Source organism: Tursiops truncatus, chromosome 3 (genome assembly GCF_011762595.2).
Source record: "Tursiops truncatus isolate mTurTru1 chromosome 3, mTurTru1.mat.Y, whole genome shotgun sequence".
NCBI classification, from domain to species: Eukaryota; Metazoa; Chordata; class Mammalia; order Artiodactyla; family Delphinidae; genus Tursiops; species Tursiops truncatus.
The window spans coordinates 108625139-108646543 of NC_047036.1; the positions used below are offsets into that span (position 1 = coordinate 108625139).

General features: G+C 36.4%; 1 protein-coding gene across 10 annotated transcripts in view; it reads right to left on the minus strand.

Annotated features, from left to right (window-relative positions):
- RAPGEF6 (Rap guanine nucleotide exchange factor 6) overlaps nucleotides 1-21405 on the minus strand; it is a 220270-nt gene that overhangs the window by 175712 nt on the left and 23153 nt on the right. For 7 of the 10 annotated variants that reach the window (XM_033853135.2, XM_033853131.2, XM_033853130.2 and 4 more), the window contains exons 2-4: nucleotides 18378-18448; nucleotides 17366-17422; nucleotides 11587-11670 (exon numbers count right to left, since the gene is read on the minus strand). In XM_033853135.2, coding sequence (XP_033709026.1) covers nucleotides 11587-11670; nucleotides 17366-17422; nucleotides 18378-18448 — 212 coding nt within the window. Of the gene's footprint in view, nucleotides 1-11586; nucleotides 11671-17365; nucleotides 17423-18377; nucleotides 18449-21405 lie in introns of those variants that run through there. The other 3 variants (XM_033853134.2, XM_033853129.2, XM_033853132.2) reach the window with 3 other exon arrangements.

Sequence of the window (21405 nt, forward strand, 5' to 3'; positions counted from 1 at the left end):
TTTGGACGATATCACACTTAAAGAAGTTACCACTGAAAAATAAAAAGGCAAGACACAATCTGGGAAAAATATCTGCAATACACATAACTCACAAAGAGCTTTTATGTATGATATATAAATTACTAATATAACTCAAAAATAAAAAGACCACCTCAAAGGAATTGAGTCAACTTTCCACAAAAGATACATGAATGGTCAATAACTACATGCAAAAATGATAAATATGATTAGTTATCATGGAAATGAAAATTTATACCAAAATGAAATCTCATTACATACACACCAGAATAGCTAAAATTAAAAGACTGACCATCATTTCAAGTGTTGAAGAGGATGCTGAGCAAATGGAATTCTCAAAAACTGGTAGTGGGAATGTAAATGATAACACCACTCAACAAAACATTTTGGCAGTTTTTTTAAAAAGTTAAACATATCTACGATACAACTCAGCCACTGTATTCCTAGGTATTTACTTAAGGAAAAAAAAAAGCACTTTTTCATACAAAGATTTGTACATCAATGTTCACAGGTGCTTTATTTGTAACAGCCAACAAATAGAAACAAACTTCATGGCTTTCGATAGATGAATGGATAAATACCTTGTGGTATATCCACACAATGGAATATACTGAGCAAATTTACAAAATGAGCTACTGATATACACAGCAACATGAAGGAATCCCCAAAACATTATGCTAAGTGAAAAATCTTAGCTATAAAAAACTATACAACATATTATTCCAATTATATAAAATAGCAGGAATTATATAAAATAGTAAACTGATCTATATGCCAGAAAGCAGAGCAGTGGTTGCCTAATGATGAGGGTGCAGGAAAGCAGAGATTACAAACAGGCAACTAGATAAAGGACATGTACGAAAAATTTAGAGTTATGATTATACTTGGTGAAAAACTCAATGTTTCCACCTTTCCATCACCAACTCCCCTTTTGGACTGAGAACAAGTAAAAGATGTCTACTTTTACTATGTTTCTTCAACATTGTACTGTAGTTTCTTCCCAGTGCAACAAGGCAGGAAAACAGGTGTGGGAGAGGGGGCAGGCATTCACATTAGGAAAAGAAAGAAGTAAAACTGTCTATTCACAGATGACAAAATCACTTATTTAGAAAATCCTAAAAACCTATAAAACAGCTACTGGAACTCATATATGAATTTAGTTAGGATACAAAATATAAGATCAACATATGCAACACCTGAACACTGAATACTACAAAACGTTGCTGTGAGAAATTTAAGAAGACCTAAGTTAATAAGAGTGATGCACCTTGTTCATGGTTCAAGAGTTGACTGTTAAAATGTCAACATTCCCCAAACTGGTCTAAAGATTCAATGCATTCCCCAACAAAATCCCAGGCTTTTTTTTTTTTATTAACAAACTGATTCCAAAATTCATATGGAATTATAAAAAACCTATAGTAACCAAAAGAACTTGGCGAAGTTGGAGGACCCATACTACCTTATTCTGTCATTTATGATAAAGCTACAGTTGTCAGGATAATGTGGTACTGGCACCAGGTAGAAAAATAAATCAATTAAATTTAAACAAATACAAAATAAAAAGTTGAGATCACTGGTTTGCAGGGCAGAAATAGAGACACAGATGTAGAGAACAAACGTATGGACACCAATGGGGGAAACTGGTGTGGGGGTGGTGTTGGTGGTGGGATGAACTGGGAGATTAGGATTGACATATATACACTAATATGTATAAAATGGGTAACTAATAAGAACCTGCTGTATAGAAAAGTAAATAAAATTCAAAAAAAAAAGTTCACACCCAAAAAAAAAATTTTTAACAAATATGCAAAGGTAATTCAGAGAAAGGATAGTTTTGTCAACAAATACTGCTGGACTAATTGAATATGCATAGGTAAAAAACTGAAATTAGATCCATATATCACACCATGTAAAAAAACTAGCTCTAAGTAGATCACAGACCTAAACAGATTATAGTAAAATCTAAAACTATAAAACTTGCAGAAGAAATTATTGAAGATAATTCTTAGTGACCTTGGGTTAATAAAAGATTTCTTACATACAACAAAAGCACAGTTCATTAAAGAAAAAAAACTTGATAAACTGCACTTCATCAAAATTAAGTTCTTCAGCACTTTGAACAGCAATTAACAGATGAAAAACACAATCCACAGATTGGCAGAAAATATTTGCAAGTTACACATCTGTTAAAGGACTTGTAGGGCTTCCCTGGTGGCACAGTGGTTGAGAGTCCGCCTGCTGATGCAGGGGACGTGGGTTCGTGCCCCGGTCCGGGAAGATCCCACATGCCGCAGAGCGGCTGGGCCCGTGAACCATGGCCACTGAGCCTGCGCGTCCAGAGCCTGTGCTCCGCAACAGGAGAGGCCACAACAGTGAGAGGCCCGCGTACCACAAAAAACAAAAAACAAAAAAAAAAAAAGGACTTGTATACGGCATATATAAAGAACTTCTGAAACTCAAAAATAAGAAATTAAACAACTCTGCCAACGCCCCCACCCCCCACACACATAAGCCACCCTTCCCCAAATGGGCAAGATTCAAAAGGACACTTCACAAAAGATGTATGATTGACAAATAAGCACAAGAAAAGATGCCCACCATCATTAGTCTTTAGGAAAATGCAAATTTAAATCACAATCAGGTATCACCACATACAAATTACGATATGTTAACTTAAAAATACTGACCTTACCAAGTGTTAGTAAGGATATGATGCGGAACAGCTGGAACTCTCATGTGCTGCTGGATGTTTGACTATAATAACATCACTAGCTATTCCTAGGTATATACTCAAAATAAATCAAAGTATGTGTCTACATGAAGACTTCTAACCCAGCTATTCCATTGCTAAAAATTTACTCAAGAGAAATGGAAGCATATGTCCATATAAAGACTTGGACACAGATGTTCATAGCAACACTAGTTAAAAATAGGATAAAACCTAAATGTCCACCAGTAGTTGAATGCTAAACAAATAGTGATATATCCAAAAAAAAGGATACTGCAATAGAAGTTAAATATTGATATGCATAACATGGATAAACCTCAACATGATTTTACTGAGTGTAAGAAACCAGAGAAGAGTACATATTATATGCTTCACCTTATATAAAATTCTAAAAAATGTAAACTGATTTATAGTGACACCCCCCCCCCAAAAAATAACAGTGATTCAGTGATCTCTAGGGATGAAGGGACAGAGCAAGGAAGGATGAGCAAGGTTTACAAAGAGGTCTGAGGAAATTTTGATGGGGTTGGACATGTTCACTATCTTTATTGGTAGTTTTATGGGTGTATACATATGTCAAACTTATCAAATTATAACTTTAAATATGTGCAGTTTAGTTTATGTCAATTATACCTTAATAAAGTTGTTAAATAGGACAGACTTAAGAAACTGAAAATGCAAATCAAATGAGATAAAAATGCATGCAATACCTGTCAGCTTGCATCATGAATGTATTCCAGATTTCTACAATAATAAAGACTAATAACTCAACCTTAAAACAGGCACGCACGCGCACACACACACACAAACTTAAAGAGATACTTCACAAAAGAATATAGGGGAAGCAATGGCCAATAAGCACAAGGAAAAGTGCTCAATATCATTATTCAGCAGGAAAATGAAAATTAAACTAATTCACAGTGACTAGAATAGCTAAACTAAGACTGGGGACACCACATGTTGATGACTACGTAAAAACAGGAACAAAACTCTTATCCATTGCTGGTAGAAGTCTAAAATGGTACAACCACTGTGAAACACAGTTCAGCAGTTTCTCACTAATAGTTTCTCTATTAAACTTCAAGACACATTATAAAGCTATGATAATTACAACAATGTGGTATTCAAGCAGGATAAACAAAACATAATGGAATAGGAGCCCAGAAGTAGGCACACAAACATGTGGATATTTGATTTTTGAAAAAGGTGGCACTGAATGAGAGTGGGAGAAGAACATAAAGGAATCCACATGAAAAATCATGCAACACTATGCCATACTCAAAAACCAATTCTAAGTAGACTACAGGTCTAAATGTGAAAGAAAAACGAGAAAAATTCTAGAAAGTAAAAAAGGAAAATACCTTCATGATCTCAGCTACAGAAATATCTTTTAAGCAAAGAAGACAAAAAGGAAAAGACTGAATTGCTCTATTTAGAGTTAAGAACTTGTGCTCATCCAAAGACATTACTAAAAGAATAAATAATACAAGGCACAGAGTAGGGAAAAGATATGTGTAATATAAATAACCAAGCAAGAATTTTTATTCAGAATACACAAAGAATTTCCACATCTCAATAACAAAAACACAATGCATTAGAAAAATGAGGAACAGACTTGAAGAAGCACTTTACAAAAGAGGTTATTTAAATGAGAATGTACTCACTCATCAACAAGCAGTAATATGCAAAGCAAAACTAAGAGATACACACACATACACACACACACACACACACAACACACTCAACAGAATAACTGAAATTAAGCAGTCAAAAAAATAAAAAATGACAATACTAAGTGTTGTTAAGGATGTGGAACAATAGGAATTCTCATGCACTGCTCCTGGGTGTGTAAATTGGTACACCCACTTTGGAATACAACTTGCAATGAACAATTAAAGCTGAAAACAGGCACATCCTATAAGCCAACAATTTTCTGATAGGTATACCTACAGAAATGTAACATGTGCATCTAATGTACAAGAATGTTCACAGCTGCTTTACTTTTAATAGCCCTCAACTATGGAAACAATGAAATACTCTATGAGAATGAACTAACTACATGCATAACACAGATGAATCTCATAAACATAACACTAGGCCAAAGAAGGCATATAAAAAGAATGGAAGAGTATATTCCTGTTAAGTTCAAAAGTAACCAAAACTAAACTACAGTACATATCCTCAGGCTAAAATTCTATAGCTATTCAAGATTGATTAAAATTTAGGAAAACGATGATCTTTGGGGGGAAAGCAAGAGAGTTGATTTGAGGAACGACAAGCAAGGATCCTTCCAGGGTGCTGACAAATTTCAATTTCTTGATCTGAGGGTAGTGATTAGGCAAATGTTCAATTTATACTAATTTATTAACATGTACATTTAGGTTATCTGCACTTTTCCCCATTTATTTCACAATAAAGGAGTTAAAACTACTGAATAAACTTCCAACTTGGGTCAGAAATAGGAAAAATAAGAATATGTATTTGTTTTTGTTCACATATATATAAAAAATCTAGAAAGATATGTAAGACGTTAATAAAAGTGGTTAGCTTTCTACACAGGTGGGTTGAATGGCGTGGATAATAATAAAAGTGGGAAAAATACTTCTTAAAGTACAACTTGTTACACTGTTTTGACTTTCGAACAGTATAAATTCATTACTTTGTCAAAAAAATATTATTCTAAAAATTACGTCTTTAGAAAAAGGACAATGCTATTTACAGTGCTGGTGAAAGGTGATTAACCCTTCCCAACCTCAATGACTAGAAGAGTGCCTGACACATGCAGGTACTCAATAAATATCTTCTAAATGAATTATCTCTCAGTGCTTGAGATATTCTGACTGAAGTACCTGTTCCCTCCTTCTTTGCCAACCTAATCCTGCTTATTTGTAGAATCCATTTCCACAGTTGCCTCCCCAATAAAGTTTTCTTCTCATGTCACACAAGGGCCCTTTTTAAACAAAGCAGTCAAAAAAAATAAAAAAATAAACAAAGCAGTCATCCCATTCCACCAAGTTAAGTCAGTCTTTTTTTCTTAATGCCAGTGTCTTACATGGAGATGACCATCAATGCTTATTTGCTGCATAAATGAATGTTTCAATGAATACACGCATTAAATTTTATTTAAAATCACAGTATGGGACTTCCCTGGTGGCACAGTGGTTAAGAAGCTGCCTGCCCCCTGCCAGGGGACATGGGTTCGAGCCCTGGTCCGGGAAGATCCCACATAACGCGGAGCAAATAAGCCCATGCGCCACAACTACTGAGCCTGTGCTCTAGGGCCCGTGAGCCACAACTACTGAGCCTGCATGCCACAACTACTGAAGCCCGGGCGCCTAGAGCCCATGCTCCGCAACAAAAGAAGCCATCACAATGAGAAGCCCACGCACCACAACGACGAGTAGCCCCCGCTCACCACAACTAGAGAAATCCCGCACACAGCAACGAAGGTCCAATGCAGCCAAAAATTTAAAAATAAATTTATTTTAAAAATAAATAAATAAAAATCACAGTAATGGAGTCCTTGTTTTCTTGAGCTACACTGAAAATTTACGGTGACAAATAGAAAATGCACTCAATTCTAGAAAAAACTAAATCCGTTTCAAAAGAAAAACAATGATATTTCAGATTTGATTTATTCCTTTTCTTTGTTTATTGTGAACTGTAAGATATATTTTATTGGTTTAAATTACATATAAAACTTCATTACAAGATAAGGGGCTGCACTTTAGATGCTTCATTAAAATATATACAAACTAGAGTTTAGGTGATAAATGCTATAAAAATTCAAGGACCTGCCCCCTCGGTCAAATTTCTGGGAGTTCCGTAATTTGGGGCATGACAACATATCACCTACAAGGTGAAATACAAGTTGCTGCACCTCATACCATCTAGCACAAAAGAAGAGACACAATGTTTGGTTAGTTTTCTCAGATTCTGGAGGTAACACATAAAGTGTGCTACTTTGACCCATCTTCAGAGTTGCCCATAAGGCTGCCGCCAAGTTCAGGACACAGTAGAAGCCACTCTACTACTTGGGCCTTATGATCCAGCATATCCAATGATGGATTATTTAGTGTTCATGGCAAATAGTGATATTCTAGGGAGTGTCTGACAAGCACTAATATGAGAATGACAGTACAGGTCTCTAGAATTTCTGAAATATCCATGCTCTCTTCTACAAATAACATTCTACTTTCCAGAAACAATTTCTGGCTTGCTACTGGGCGTTGGTAGAGGCTGAATGCCTAACCATGGGACATCAGGTGACTACGCAGCCTGAACTTCCTATCATGAACTGCATTCCTAGCCATAAGGCTTGGGCATGAGCAGTAGCAATCTATTATCAAATAAATATGGTATATAAGAGATCAAGTTTACCCAGGTCCAGAATAAGTTGCATGAGCAGGTGGCTCAGACTCCTTCAACACCAATTCCTGTTGCATTGCCTCCTCCACCTCAATCTGTGCCTATGCCCACCCAGGGAGTCCCTTATGACCAGGTGACTGAAGAAGAAAAAACTTGAGCCTATTTCACAGATAAGTCTGCACAACATGCTAGTACTACCCCAAAGTGGACAGCCCTACTCAAAGGTGACCCTGAAGGAAGGTAGTGAAGGAAAATCCTTCTAGGGAATAGAACTTCAAGCAGTACATTTGGTTGTCCATTTTATCTGGATTGAGAGAGGCCACAATTATTAGATCAATATCTAGACATTCATGGGAGCAGTTACTAATGGTTTGGTTGAATAGTCAGAGACTCGGAAGGAAAAGGACTGGAAGACTGGTAACAAGGAAGTCTGGGAAGAGGTATATGGAAGGACCTCTTTCAAAATGGATACAGACTTTGAAGATACCTGTGTCCCCTGTGAATGCACAAAGGGCATCCACTGTACAGGTAAACAAAATAACATGCTCTATGGATGTCTATCAAACTCTTTCTCCCCAGTCAGTGCTTGTTCAATGGGCCCACAAATGAAGTGGCTATTGTGACAGAGATGGAAAATATGCAGCGGCTCAACTGCCAATGCTACTGCTGGGTACCTAATCTGCCAACAGCAGAAACCAATACTGAGTCTCTGATATGGAAGCATTCCTCAGGAGGACTATTTAGTCACCTAGTGGCAGATTATTTACGCTGGACCTTTTCTATCATGGAGAAGGACTATATTTGTCCTCACTGGAACAGGCACATATTCTGGAAATGATCTGCCTTTCCTGCCCATAATGCTTCTGTCACCACCACTATCCACAGGCTCATAAAATGCCTATCTATTGCCTCGGCACTCTAGACAGCATCATTTTCAATCAAGGTACTCATTTTGCAGCAGCAGAAGTACAGCAATGGTTTGTCTCCCCCAACAGCCAGAATACATGGGTCTGATATTCAAGGCGTGGAAACAGGAGTGGCTCTTCTCAGTGTTATACTTAATAACTCATTCACAGAACTTTTACTTCCCCTCCCTAAAACTGTGAGCTCTGCTGGTTTTGATTCTTAGTCTTAGATTATGTCTAGCTATGGAAACACAGCAACGGTTCCACTGAATTAGAGACTTCCACCTGGCCGCTGAACCAAAAGGCAGGAAAAGGGGTTATTCTACTGGCCTGAGTGATTGATCCCAATCACCAAGGAGAAACTGAGTTGCTGCATACAATGGGGGCCAGGAGAACTACATCTGAAGCCCAGGGGGTTCATTTAGGCTCCCTGTAGTACTTTCAAGTCTGCTGTTAAAGGTTAATGGAAAACTAACGGCAACCAAAAGACGGGGGGGGTGGGGTGGGCAGGATAATTAAGGATCCTTCAGAAATGAAAGTTTTGTGCCCATCATCAGGTAAAGAACGCAGAACAGCTGAAATTCTGGCTGAGGCCGGAAGTACTGAATGGGTGGTGAAAAAAAGGAAGCGAGAGATACCAACTACGGGCTTGTGAGCAGTTACAGAAACAAGGACTATATATTGTGATATGTCTGGAGTTGTGTAAACGTTAACCATTTTCTTCTTCCCTCTCTTCCCCATATTTATTTTATATATAAGTTGTTGGAGGTGAACTTTACAAAGTAGTTTGTAGTTAATAGAATATTCAGAGTACTGTGATGGAATATGTAATCAACAGCGAGTAATGACTGTTGGGACTGTGCATCTCCTTATTTTGGGGAGAGAGTAGGAACTTCTTTACTTATATGAACGATAGCTACATCTTGTTAGGTGGAAACAGAGTTGGATGGAAGCTCAAATGTGTTCAGAATGAAAACTGAGTAACCAAGAGAGTGGACTGTACCATTCATTTATTGCCTCTCAAGTTCAAATGTATTTGCTCTCAGTTTCAAATTTACTTTGTAATAAAGCATCTGGATTTAGTCAAGATTCTCCTTTGGCCAGCTGGAAATGTTAAAGCTCTGTCAGTAAAGGGTGCTAGTACCAGGACACCGCAGTAGGAAAGTATTCTTTGCTCTGCGGGGTATGTGTGTGTAAAGCAAAGGGACGTCCTATCTCCAGCCTCAGGGCCCATCTGCACCCTGGGCCGGGTGAGGGTGAGGGAGGATTTTATTGCTTACCGGTCCTGGTCAGAGGATCTCTTCCTGCCAGCCTTGACTCAATAACTGTGGACAGCTCTGGCCCAGGGCAACCAAGTGAACTTCTCCATTAGCTATTGGGCTACAAGTAACATATTCACCAACAAGTTCTGAACTTCAGTTTTGGGGAGAGGGCTCCCCTTTCAAGTTTGTTCCTTCCTTGGGTACTCTGTCCCTTAGTTCCTTTATCCTTCTTAGTACCTAACTTCTTAAAGTAGTTAATAATTCTTTAAACTGTCCCTGTTCAAATTACTGTGTGGTTTCTGTCTACTCACTGATAACGGAGTAACAAATACCTTAATATCTAGAGAAATAGGCTGTATTTTTATAACCTAGAAAACGACTATTATTCCTTGCCTTATAATAGGTACCGCTCATATCTGTTGATTACCATAATGATCATAGCCCAACGCTATTATAATGAACAGAAGCCAAAAATTATTCGATGCTTAATATATGCTAAGCATTATTCTACGTATTTTATTTGTATTGACTCATTTAATCCTAACAATAACCTAATACAAGTATCTCTCAAACACAAAATATAAATCTCCTACCTAGGAACTGCTCTCTAAATAACGATTAAATAGACTTCTACAATCATGTTTGCTGTGAAGTTCATGATGGTTACATTAAAGCATTCCATGACTTTATTGTTTTAAAATCTCCTACTATCAGGAGTTCCCTGGCAGTCCAGTTGTAAGGACTTGGTGCTTTCACTGCCGTGGGCCCAGGTTCAATCCCTGGTCAGGGAACTAAGATCCCACAAGCTGAGTGGTACAGCTCAAAAAAAGAAAAAACAAAACAAAAAAAACTCATACTATCAATTATTTAAAAGATAAACTTCATTGTCTTGATCACAAACTCATGGTGAATTATTGTGGCTGATTAATGGCTACATAAAGTCCTTGACTATTCCTAACAGCAGAAAAGGGTGATAAAATATTCAAAAGAACAATACTAATAATCTTAAAATATAACTGTAGTCAGTTATCAACCCACCTTATTCTGTGTCAGTAGCTAACTCATTACAAATCACTAAAGTGACTTTCAGAAACATAGTAGAAAGGAACAATACCCCAAAGGCTTAAATAACCAAGAACTATTATGTATTTTATTTGTAAAAAAGGTCAACAATATGCTTTATACTACTAATCAAGAAGTACAGATTTCATTTAACTAAAAGTTGATTATATAAAGTTTCAAGAATAAAACCATGGCTTTAAAAATGGCATCAAAACTGAGATGTCTCGTACCATCTGTCAAGTAGAATGTACCTTGATACTTAAATTTAATAGTTTTGCAACTAAATTAATTCAGCTGCAATTAGAAGTCTTACCTTAAAAGCCTAAAAATCTCTTCTCAACATTATTGGGAAAGTTACCAAAAAATTACATTTTTATGTCACAAAATTATAATTTGAGGCCCCAAAATCTTAAGAATTACTAACAGACCAAATTCTCTAAGAATACTATATCTGATCATCTTTCCAACCACTCTTCTTTTACCTAATAATTCTGATGATGATAATTAACAATTACTTGTAACAGCCAGGCACTGTTCTAAGAACTCTCTCTCTATATATATATAAACTCATTTATTACTCAAAGCTGGCCTATGAAATACATCTATTATTGTCCCTATTTTACAAATGAGGAAACTGAGGCACAAGGGGATTAAGTAATTTGTCCAAAAAGTATTATACAGTAGAGCAAAGATGTGAACTCAAGCAGTCTAGCTCTAGAATGTCAACTTTTACAGAGTTCCATTGAGAACTTTGAGTAGTAGCTTGCTATAACCTCATAAGGCACTTTAAATAGGTTCTATTATTATCCTCTTACATACAAGAAAACTATAATTTGTCCAAAGTCATAAAACTAATAAGTGACAAAATCAGGATACTACCCTAGTTCGCATTACTCTAAAAAACGATTTAACTATAAAGATATATTGCCTCCCTATAACTAACAGCAATGAATGCAAAACCATCAGATAAATGAGATCAAATCTCACATACAACTAAAGATCAAATAGCAGTATAATATGCCATGGTGTAAACTATAGATTATACCCCCAAGAAATATGAAATATCAGTTGATTCCTGCCAAGTACTTCAAATAGTACCAAAAAGCAAGGACATTTCTAAAATGTATCACCTACTAAGAGAAAATACACATCTACATAAAAATAGTTTAACGTAAGAAATAAAATAACTAGTTGTAATCTAACTTTGCCTACCACATGCACTAAACAGCAAATGTAAACATACCTGCAAGGAGGCAAAACCATGGAGTCTTTCATAAGCACAGATCCAGAAAGCAGGATATACCAACATCTGGCAATAGTTTCTGAACTGTTTAAATGAATAAGTAAATAGATGAGTAAATAAATACACACATTCACATGTATATGGATTCAGTACAAAATACAAAACATGAAAAATATTCTAATAATATCATAAATCATTAAAAATTAACTCTCCTTGGAAATTTTGCCTGTTGCCTAAGGTTTCATACAGACCATGTTCATATCTTACATAATCACTAGCTTAAGATATAGGCTTCAGAAATGTATGTTTATTAGCTCTATCTTATTAATTTATATCAGTAACTTCCCATTCCTCATTTTTGTGTACTGGATCACCACATTTGATGAAGATTAACTTAAATATTGTACTACATGTGCATATTAAAAAATTCTATTTCTAGGGCTTCCCTGGTGGCGCAGTGGTTAAGAGTCCGCCTGCCGATGCAGGGGACACGGGTTCGTGCCCCGGTCTGGGAAGATCCCATATGCCGCAGAGCGGCTGGGCCCATGAGCCATGGCCGCTGAGCCTGCGCGTCTGGAGCCTGTTCTCCACAATGGGAGAGGTCACAACAGTGTGGGGCACGCGCACTGCAAAAAAAAAAACCTTAAAAAAAAAATTCTATTTCTGATAACTTTTATGTATATTACAAGTTTATTGTATATTAAAGACAATACTGTTTGGAATTCACAAGTTTATCAATGTTCCATCTTCATGTTCAACTATAATTTGGATCTACCTCTTTCTCTTAAATTTTATTCTGACAGAAATACATTAAATGCCTACCCAATCTTTCACTTTATGTGTGTCTGAGGGATAAAAGAATATCAGATGACTTAAGTCCATCATCATTTTTATTTTTAGTTCAGTTAAATCTCCAATGGAAACCAAGAATCTTGTTAGATGTTACTTTATAATCTAATCTTTTCCTCTTTCTCTAAAGTATTTTTAATTTACCATACCTAAAACTTCAATTAATTCCAATATGTAGACAATTCTAATTTTATAAAACAAACATTTCCTCTGAGCTGGAGAACTGTATATCTATCTGACTAGCGACTTGACATGTTAGCTTGTATATCTAACACACAAGTCAACTTCAACATGTTCAAAATCTACCTATCATTTCTTTCAAGCTTCATTTTTTTCATTCTCAATGAATAGTACCATCCTCCACCCAGAAAACTAAGCCTCCAAACCACTCTACATAGCACCCAGGATGAGCTTTCTGGGTGAATCCTATTGCCTACCATAAGAAAAAAGTATCATCAAGTTTCCAGAAGATACTTTAAAGTTCTTTATATCCATCCCTTCCATCTTCACAGAAGGAAGATACAAATGGCTGAAAATCTCCTACTTAAGGTTCTTTGTTTGGAAATTTTACTTTCTAATTCTTTTGAAACATGACTTTTGTACAAGAAGGAATAAAAATCAGTAAAAGAAAATTCTGCCCAAAATCAAGACAGAAGAAAGTTATGATTGGATGCTACCATAAGCCTCTAATTTTTATCTCACTTTGCTGAAACAGTCACAAAGTTGTCAGCAAATTCTACTATAAACGGAGGAAAAATCCTGAAATTCACTCCTACTACCAAGAGAGCCATGCCAGCTCACGAATCAGAAACTGTTCAAACCTTGCAGAGAATTCCACTCTCAGAGCAGTTTGGCAATGCATCTGATGAGTAAACACATGGAAAGTGAAAGTCTTTTAACATGCGGCCATGCTATCTCCTTTCTCTTTGCAAGCAAATGAATCTAAGAATAATTTAGCCTAGAGAAGAGTGGCATATTTAATCTTGTCAGATCTTACTCCTTTCAAAGGCTTCACACTGCTCCTAAAATAAAGAACAAAAACTATTAAGGTGGTCTCCACCTGGCTCTCCACACCCCTCTCTTCCTGTTTCTTCCTCTCTGCTCGAAGCACTGAACATAGTGGTTTATTTTCACTCTTTCTATCATGCTGCTTCCCAGTTAAGGTCAACTATACACATTCTTTTCTCTGCTTCCACTAATCTCTGAATTTAAAATCTTTACTTAACTTCCACATTCATTTTTTAGAAATTCCTTTGTTTTATGATCAGCCAAATACAGATTTGGGTAACTCTTTATACTAATTTTTAAACAGCTTAACTGAGGTATAATCAATATACCACAAATTCACTCATTTTAAGTGCACAATTCAATGACTTTTATGATATTGAAAAGAACTGTGCAAACATCACCACAAAGAGATCTCTTATGCCTCGTTTGCAGTCAATCCCTGCCCCAGGTAACCAATAACCTGCTCTATCTCTATAGATTTGTCTTTCCTGGACAGTTCGTATAAATGGAATCATGTAATATGTGATGTTTCTATCTTGCTTCTTCCATTTAGCATAATATGCTTGAGGTTTGTCCATGTTGTAGTGTGTAGCAGCATTTTATTCCCTTTCACACTGCCAAATAGTATTCCACTATACAGATGCAGAGCATTTTATCTATCTATTCACTGAACAATTTAATTATGTCGAGTTTTAGGCTAGTATGAATAGTGCTACTAAGAACATCTATGTACAGTCTCTGCACGTGTTTTCATTTCTCTTGGGTAAATATGTAAAAGTGGAATTACTAGGTCATATGGTAAAATTTTAAGAAACTGCCAAACTGTTTCCTAAAGTGGCTATACTTACATCTGCACCACAAATATATGACGATTCCAGGTGTCACCATATCCTCACCAACACTTGTTATGTTTAGACTGCAGATACTTTTTTTTTTAACATCTTTATTGGAGTATAATTGCTTTACAATGGTGTGTTAGTTTCCACTTTATAACAAAGTGAATTAGCTATACATATTTCCCCATATCTCCTCCGTCTTGCATCTCCCACCCTCCCTATTCCACCACTCTAGGTAGACACAAAGCACCGGGCTGATCTCCCTATGCTATGCGGCTGCTTCCCACTAGCTACCTATTTTACATTTGGTAGTGTATACATGTCCATGTCACTCTCTCACTTCGTCCCAGCTTACCCTTCCCCCTCCCCATGTCCTTAAGTCCATTCTCTACATCTGCGTCTTTATTCCTGTCCTGCCCCTAGGTTCTTCAGGACCTTTTTTTTTTCTTTTTAGATTCCATATATATGTGTTAGCATACACTATTTGTTTTTCTCTTTCTGACTTACTTCACTCTGTAGGACAGACTATAGGTCCATCCACCTCACTACAAATAACTCAATTTTGTTTCTTTTTATGGCTGAGCAATATTCCATTGTATCTATGTGCCACATCTTCTTTACCCTTGACTGCAGCTACTTTTTAAAATATATTTTTAATTGAAGTAACACTGGTTTACAACATATGTTTCATATGTACAGGGCTTCCCTGGTGGCGCAGTGGTTGAGAGTCCACCTGCCGATGCAGGGGACACGGGTTCGTGCCCCGGTCTGCGAAGATCCCACATGCCGCGGAGTGGCTGGGCCTGTGAGCCATGGCCGCTGAGCCTGGCCGCACAGCCATGGCCGTCTGGAGGCTGTGCTCCGCAATGGGAGAGGTCACAACAGTGAGAGGCCCGCGTACCACAAAAAAAACAAAAACACATATGTACATTGTATTTCTACTTCTGTATACCCTACAGCATGCTCACTATCAAAAATTTAGTTTCCATCCATTACCATACAGGTGATCCCCTTTACCCATTTCGCACGCCTGCAACTGTAGCTATTCTAATGGGTGTAAAGTGAATATCTCATTAATTTTTGTGTGTGGTGTAAGATAAGAATCTAAATTAAGTTTTTGCATATAAACACTCAATCACCCCAGCACCATTTGTTGAAAAAACTATGCTTTCCCAATTGAAATGCTTTAGTACCTTCATCAAAAATAAACTGTTCACTGGTGGTTCCTTTTTAATACTCAGTTGTGTTATACCTACATTGTGTGCACATCTTAGCTACACAGCTACAAGGCCATTAAAAATAAAGCACACAGAAACTGTTTATAAATATAAGGGTTTATTTCTGGGTTCTCAATTCTGTTCCACTTATCTATAAATCTGTACTTTTCCCTGATAGCACTTAAATATGTGCAGCTATTTTAATTAACTTTCTCTCCCCCACTATACAATAAACTCATAAGGACAAATCCCGTTTCTTCCCACCACTCTACACCAGGCTAAGCATAATGTATAGCAGACAAACATTTAATAGTAAGTGAATGAATCAACAAATGAACAAATAAAGCTATTAAAATCCATATGAATCCAGTACTTAGAAATAATGACAAACGCAGTGTGCAATGAAACACTGAAGTTAATACCATTTCTCTATACCAGCTGCATACATATAATGAAAGAGATCACTGTTGCCAAAATTTTTGGAAGAAAAACAGAGAAGAATATCTTCATAATCTTGAGGAAGGGAAAGATCTTGTTTTTTTAAAGAGGACATGAGAAGCACTAATCACAAGCGGAAAAACTGAGAAAGTAAGAAATTTCTTCTCTTCAAAAGATGCCATTAATAGAGTAAAAAAAGCAAGCCACACAGTGGGAGAAGATATTCACAACTTATGTACCCAACAAAGGACTCAGATATAGAATTCATAAAAATTTTCTACAAATCAATAGAAATAAGATAGCCCAACTAAAACATGGTCAAAAACTTGAATCAGGAGATCATAAAAGAGCTATCCAAATAGCCCATAAAAACATGAAAATCATTCATCATCATTAGTAAGCAGGAAAACAAAAAACAAAATCACGAGGTAAAATGAAATACATATTTTAGATTCTAATGTTACAAGCTCCTGGGACTTCCCTAGTGGCACAGTGGTTGAAAGTCCACCTGCCAATGAAGGCAACACGGTTTCGATCCCTTGTCCAGCAAGATCCCACATGCCGCGGAGCAACTAAGCCCGTGCACCACAGCTACTGGGCCTGAGCTCTAGAGACCATGAGCCACAACTACTGAAGCATGCGTGTCTAGAGCCCGTGCTCCGCAACAAGAGAGGCCACCGCAACGAGAAACCCACACACCGCAACAAAGAGCAGCCCCTGCTTGCTGCAACTAGAGAGGGCCTGCACTCAGCAACAAAGACCCAACACAACCAAAACTAAATAAATAAAATAAATAAATTTATTAAAAAAAAAAGAATCTCTTAAATTTGAGCATGTGCATTTCCAATGCTTTTATTCCCAAGAATATTCCCAAGAAGAATGAGTAAATAGAGGTACAAAAACACATGAATAAAATATTCATAGAAACTTACTATTCATGATAGGGAAAAACTGGAAACAACCCAAATATTTATTAATAGTGGGAAGGATAAACAAACTATGTTATTTTCACATAACTGTATACTGTTAAGCACTGAAAAAGAATGAATGCAAAAACATGGAAGAATCTGCAACATTTGTGAAGTATAAAAAGCCTGACCAACAGATTTTTATCTATATGAAATTTACAGAGACAAAACTAATCTAAGGTGACAGACATCAGAACTAGATTACCTTTCCAAGACAGTTGACTAGAGCCTTCTGAAGAGCTGATATGTTCTACATATTCGCTGCATAGTAGTTACACAGGTGTATATATTTATTAAACTTCATTGCACTGTACACCTTCTGTGAGCCCTATGTACATTATATTTCATAGTTTAGGAATATATTTCAATCTCCTCTACAGAAACTGTTCCAGAATCAAATGAATTTCAATGCTAACAATCTAAATTTTAAACATTAATTTAAGCTAATTATGGAAATACTTACCAAAAAAGAACTTGATTGCCACTGTATCTCTCATAGCGTGCTCTCGCAGACATTAATCTAACATATTTTTTAAAAAGTAAAAAATTTTAAAATTATTTTATTTGAATTGTCTCAAAAATTGTTATAATTACAACAGAAAATTATCAGATCTATCACTAAATTTTTCACTGGAGTTTAAAAATATGATCACACACACACAAATCTGTTGAATAAATATAAATTTGCTTGTATTTAAAAATACTTTACTACTAATGCCCTAGTTTTTTCTTTCTTCTTGATATACTTACTTGACATATACTAATATCTAATTATGTTACACAGAAATCAGAAAATAATAAATTCCAAACAATTACATTTAGAATCTGGTCCATAGCCAGAAACTTAAAGAATAGCCAGAAAAAGTGATAAGTAAGCTGGTCATGGAAGAAAAACACAGTTTAATTAAAATACTATGCAAAGTTATAATAGTTAGTGCTTATAGCACTCAAAAGTATCTTTACAAATATAATCACAATGAGACAAGGTAGCAGGAGAGAAAACTCATTTTACAGAATAGAAAAATGAGGTTCGGAAAGTTTATGGGTACTGTCCATAGGAGCTTATGCCAAATCAAGAGTCTTGTTCCTTCCACTTTAATATAACACTACATCATACCATGCCCATCTCAAGCATTTGATACAATAAATATCAATACAAACTACAAAGAGAAAGTTCTGTTTTCACTAGCTAGCACAAACTGAGCACTGCACTTTGCTTTAAATATTCTCATTTAATCCTCGAAATGCTGCAACAAAGGTAATCTTTTTATCCCTATTTTATGGAAGACAAAACTGCAGCTTAGATGTTAAGACTTGCTCAAAGTCCCAGGGCTAAGGAAAACTGGAATGAGAAAGGCCCATTTCTTTGATTATCCTATAAAAAGCCCCTAAATGATTTGGTCCCTGCAACTATCTATCCAAACTCATTTGAATAACTCCTTAGCACATGCTCTTAAACACAGCATCACACTTACCTAAGCTGATGTTCCCTGAGATTTGATAATATTTCCATTCCATGAAGATAAGAATAAATAGTATTTAAGTCCTGTAGAACAGAAAAGACTTTAGATTAATTTTCAAATATACTTTTTAAAATATGATATCCCACAATTCTGATTTTAAGCAAACAACCATTTATGACACAACTGTTAACTACAGAAGAGTCACAAAATCTCTGAATTACAATAGATCTGAAAAGGTTTAGAAGAGTTCCCTCAACTCACACAGGAACCCCTCCTCAGCATGGCTGACAACCTCTACTCAAACAATGCCAAAAAACTCATTATTTCATATAAAAGTCTATTTCATTTCTAAACAGATGCAATCTTTCCTTTTTAGTGACCTCCAAATATTTGAAAACAGTTATCTTGTCTTCTTTTAAGTCTTTTTTTTTTTTCCTCCAAATAACAAAGTCTAAATATTTGCAGGTTCCAGATCTTTAAGCATCCTAACTGATCTCCTCTGGAGATGATTCTGTTTGTCAATATTCCTCTTAAAATATGATTTTCTAAACAAAAAACTCTTTTCAAACAGACTCAAGGTGGTATTAATCTACCACTAAACAAAACTGAAATCCAATGGGACAATGCTATTGTTCACTCTCTGAAAGAACTGGGGAACATTTCTCTAGCCCTCATTCAGATAATTAGATATTAATAAACCCAGGTTAATAACGTATAGTAGTATAGTATAACCTCAGCTAAGAGCAATGGCATAGCAAAAGGAAAGTGTGGAAGCAGGGAACATTCCTGACAGAAAAGAGTATTTTACCACAGAATGCTGATGCACAGTGATTATAAAGAAGCTTAAATTCTCTATGTAAAATTTACCTCCTTATTCTCTTACAAGGAGTAATGCCTTTATACCAGGGCAGACTGCTCCCAAACACTACTCTCTTTGATATATAACAAGAGAATTATCAAATGACAGAGAGAAAAAAAGAAAAGACACATAAGACAACCTGTTTCCCCAATATGCTACTAAGACAACAAGGAAGCTCTAAGAAAAAAAGCAATAATCTCTGATTCCAAAGCTTACAACTGCCAATTAACCATGATGGATTCAATGACCACACACATCTCTGCTAAATCCTTACCAAAATAAGAGGGAAAAAGATTTTTAAGTATATATATATATATATATATATATATATATATATATATATATATATATATAAAGAGATGAATAGATTAAAAGAGGAAACCATAGCAAATGAGTCTATAGACCTAAAAAAGGTCTATAAAATTCTATAAGACAGCAGATGGAGCAGTGATATGATAAACTGTACTTCCAAAGAGGACTACAATGATATGTCTTATCCCATATGCTCTTTTGCAATGAGACCTTGTCACTCCCTCAGCAAAAGTAGGAATCTAGGTGCCCTCCGCATGGATCTGGGTTGGTCCTGTGATTTGTTCTGACCCAAAGAATGTGCCAGAAGTGAGGTCGTGTAACTTCTAAGATTCAAATACCCTGAGAGCACCAATGTTGTGAGGAAGCCCAAAATAGCCTCATTGAAAGAGAAAGGCCACATGAAACAGCACCAAGGAACCGGATATGTGATTCCTTCTTAGACCAGACAGGCTACCAGCTGAATAGAACTAAGAGAATGATCCAAGTCGAGGTTCTGTGGGGCAAAAGAAACAACCTCCTAGCCAAAACTTTCTGAGTTGAGGTCAGAAACAGAGTCCTGGAAAAAGTCTGGCTCATAGTGACCTCACTGAGCCTACAGACCCACCTAATAGTCTTGTCTCTCTCCACTCCCCAAGTTTATAACTAGAATTTTTTTATCTGACAGTTAGACTAACTCCCACAAAGGAACCTATGTGGTAAAAGCTGTCATAGTGGAAAAAGTCAAGTGGAAACCTCTGAAATTGCCCCATTCCCCAGAACAAGATAGTAAATAAAAGACAACATTGCTTTTCCAAAGAGGCAAAGAAGCAAAGACTAGGGCCGCCAGTAAGGGCTTAAAAGTATGCAGGGGTGACAGTCCTTCTCATGCATCATCTGCAAAAATCAGACAGATCCTAAAAAACGACTATAGACTGTCATACACTTAACCAAATTTTAGCTCTGGGCACAGCTACAAGTCCCAGACATAATATTGTTGAAGGAATGATTAATTAAGCTTCAGGTATTGATTTGGTGAATGTATTCTTTTCCATTCCAGTTACTAAAGTAAAAAGTACAAGAAACAGTTGGCAGTTGTGCAGGACAATATTAACTTACAGTTTTGCCTAAGGGCTATTGCAACTTTCTCAGTCTCTACCATAATATAACTTGAAGCCATCTAGACCACCTAAGACATTATATATGTATTTTGCTGACTGAACAGAATGAACAAGAGAATGAGCAAGGAGTGGCTGGTACCCTGGAGTCTTGCGTAACACACTTGAACTCCTGGAAGTGAGACATTAACTCTATGAGGGCTCAAAGACCTGCCACTTCAATGTTTTCGGGGGTGCAGTGTCAGAAGTATTACAAAACATCCCTTCAAAAGTAAAAGACAACTTTTGAGACTTCAGCTTTCATTCAAGATGGAATAAGAGGGATTGGACTTACCTTCCATCTAAAACAACTAAAAATCATAATAAATAAATGAAACATTTTTCAAGAGATAAGACATTACGAATGAGGTGATTAATATAATTATCATACCTTACTACCTGGTTGTATCTTGAGAAGAAGTAGCTGGCCACCTGCAGAGTAGAAGGTAGCTCAAGTTTGCAGAGCCAGACAGAGAGGGCGCATACTACACAGAAAGAAAGAATGTTCTGAAAATCTACAGAAGGTCTCACTTGAGTCTAGGTTGAGTACTGATCTTTCCATGTACATGAAGAAATACCTGAACTCAGGGAAAGAACCATCTGAAAGGATTAGAGTAGTGGTCCTCAATCAAGATTGATTTTGCCCCCTGGGTGACATAGTGATATCTGGAGACATTTGGGGTTGTCATAATTTTCAGAGGGGAAGGTGGGGCACTACTAGCATCACATGACTATA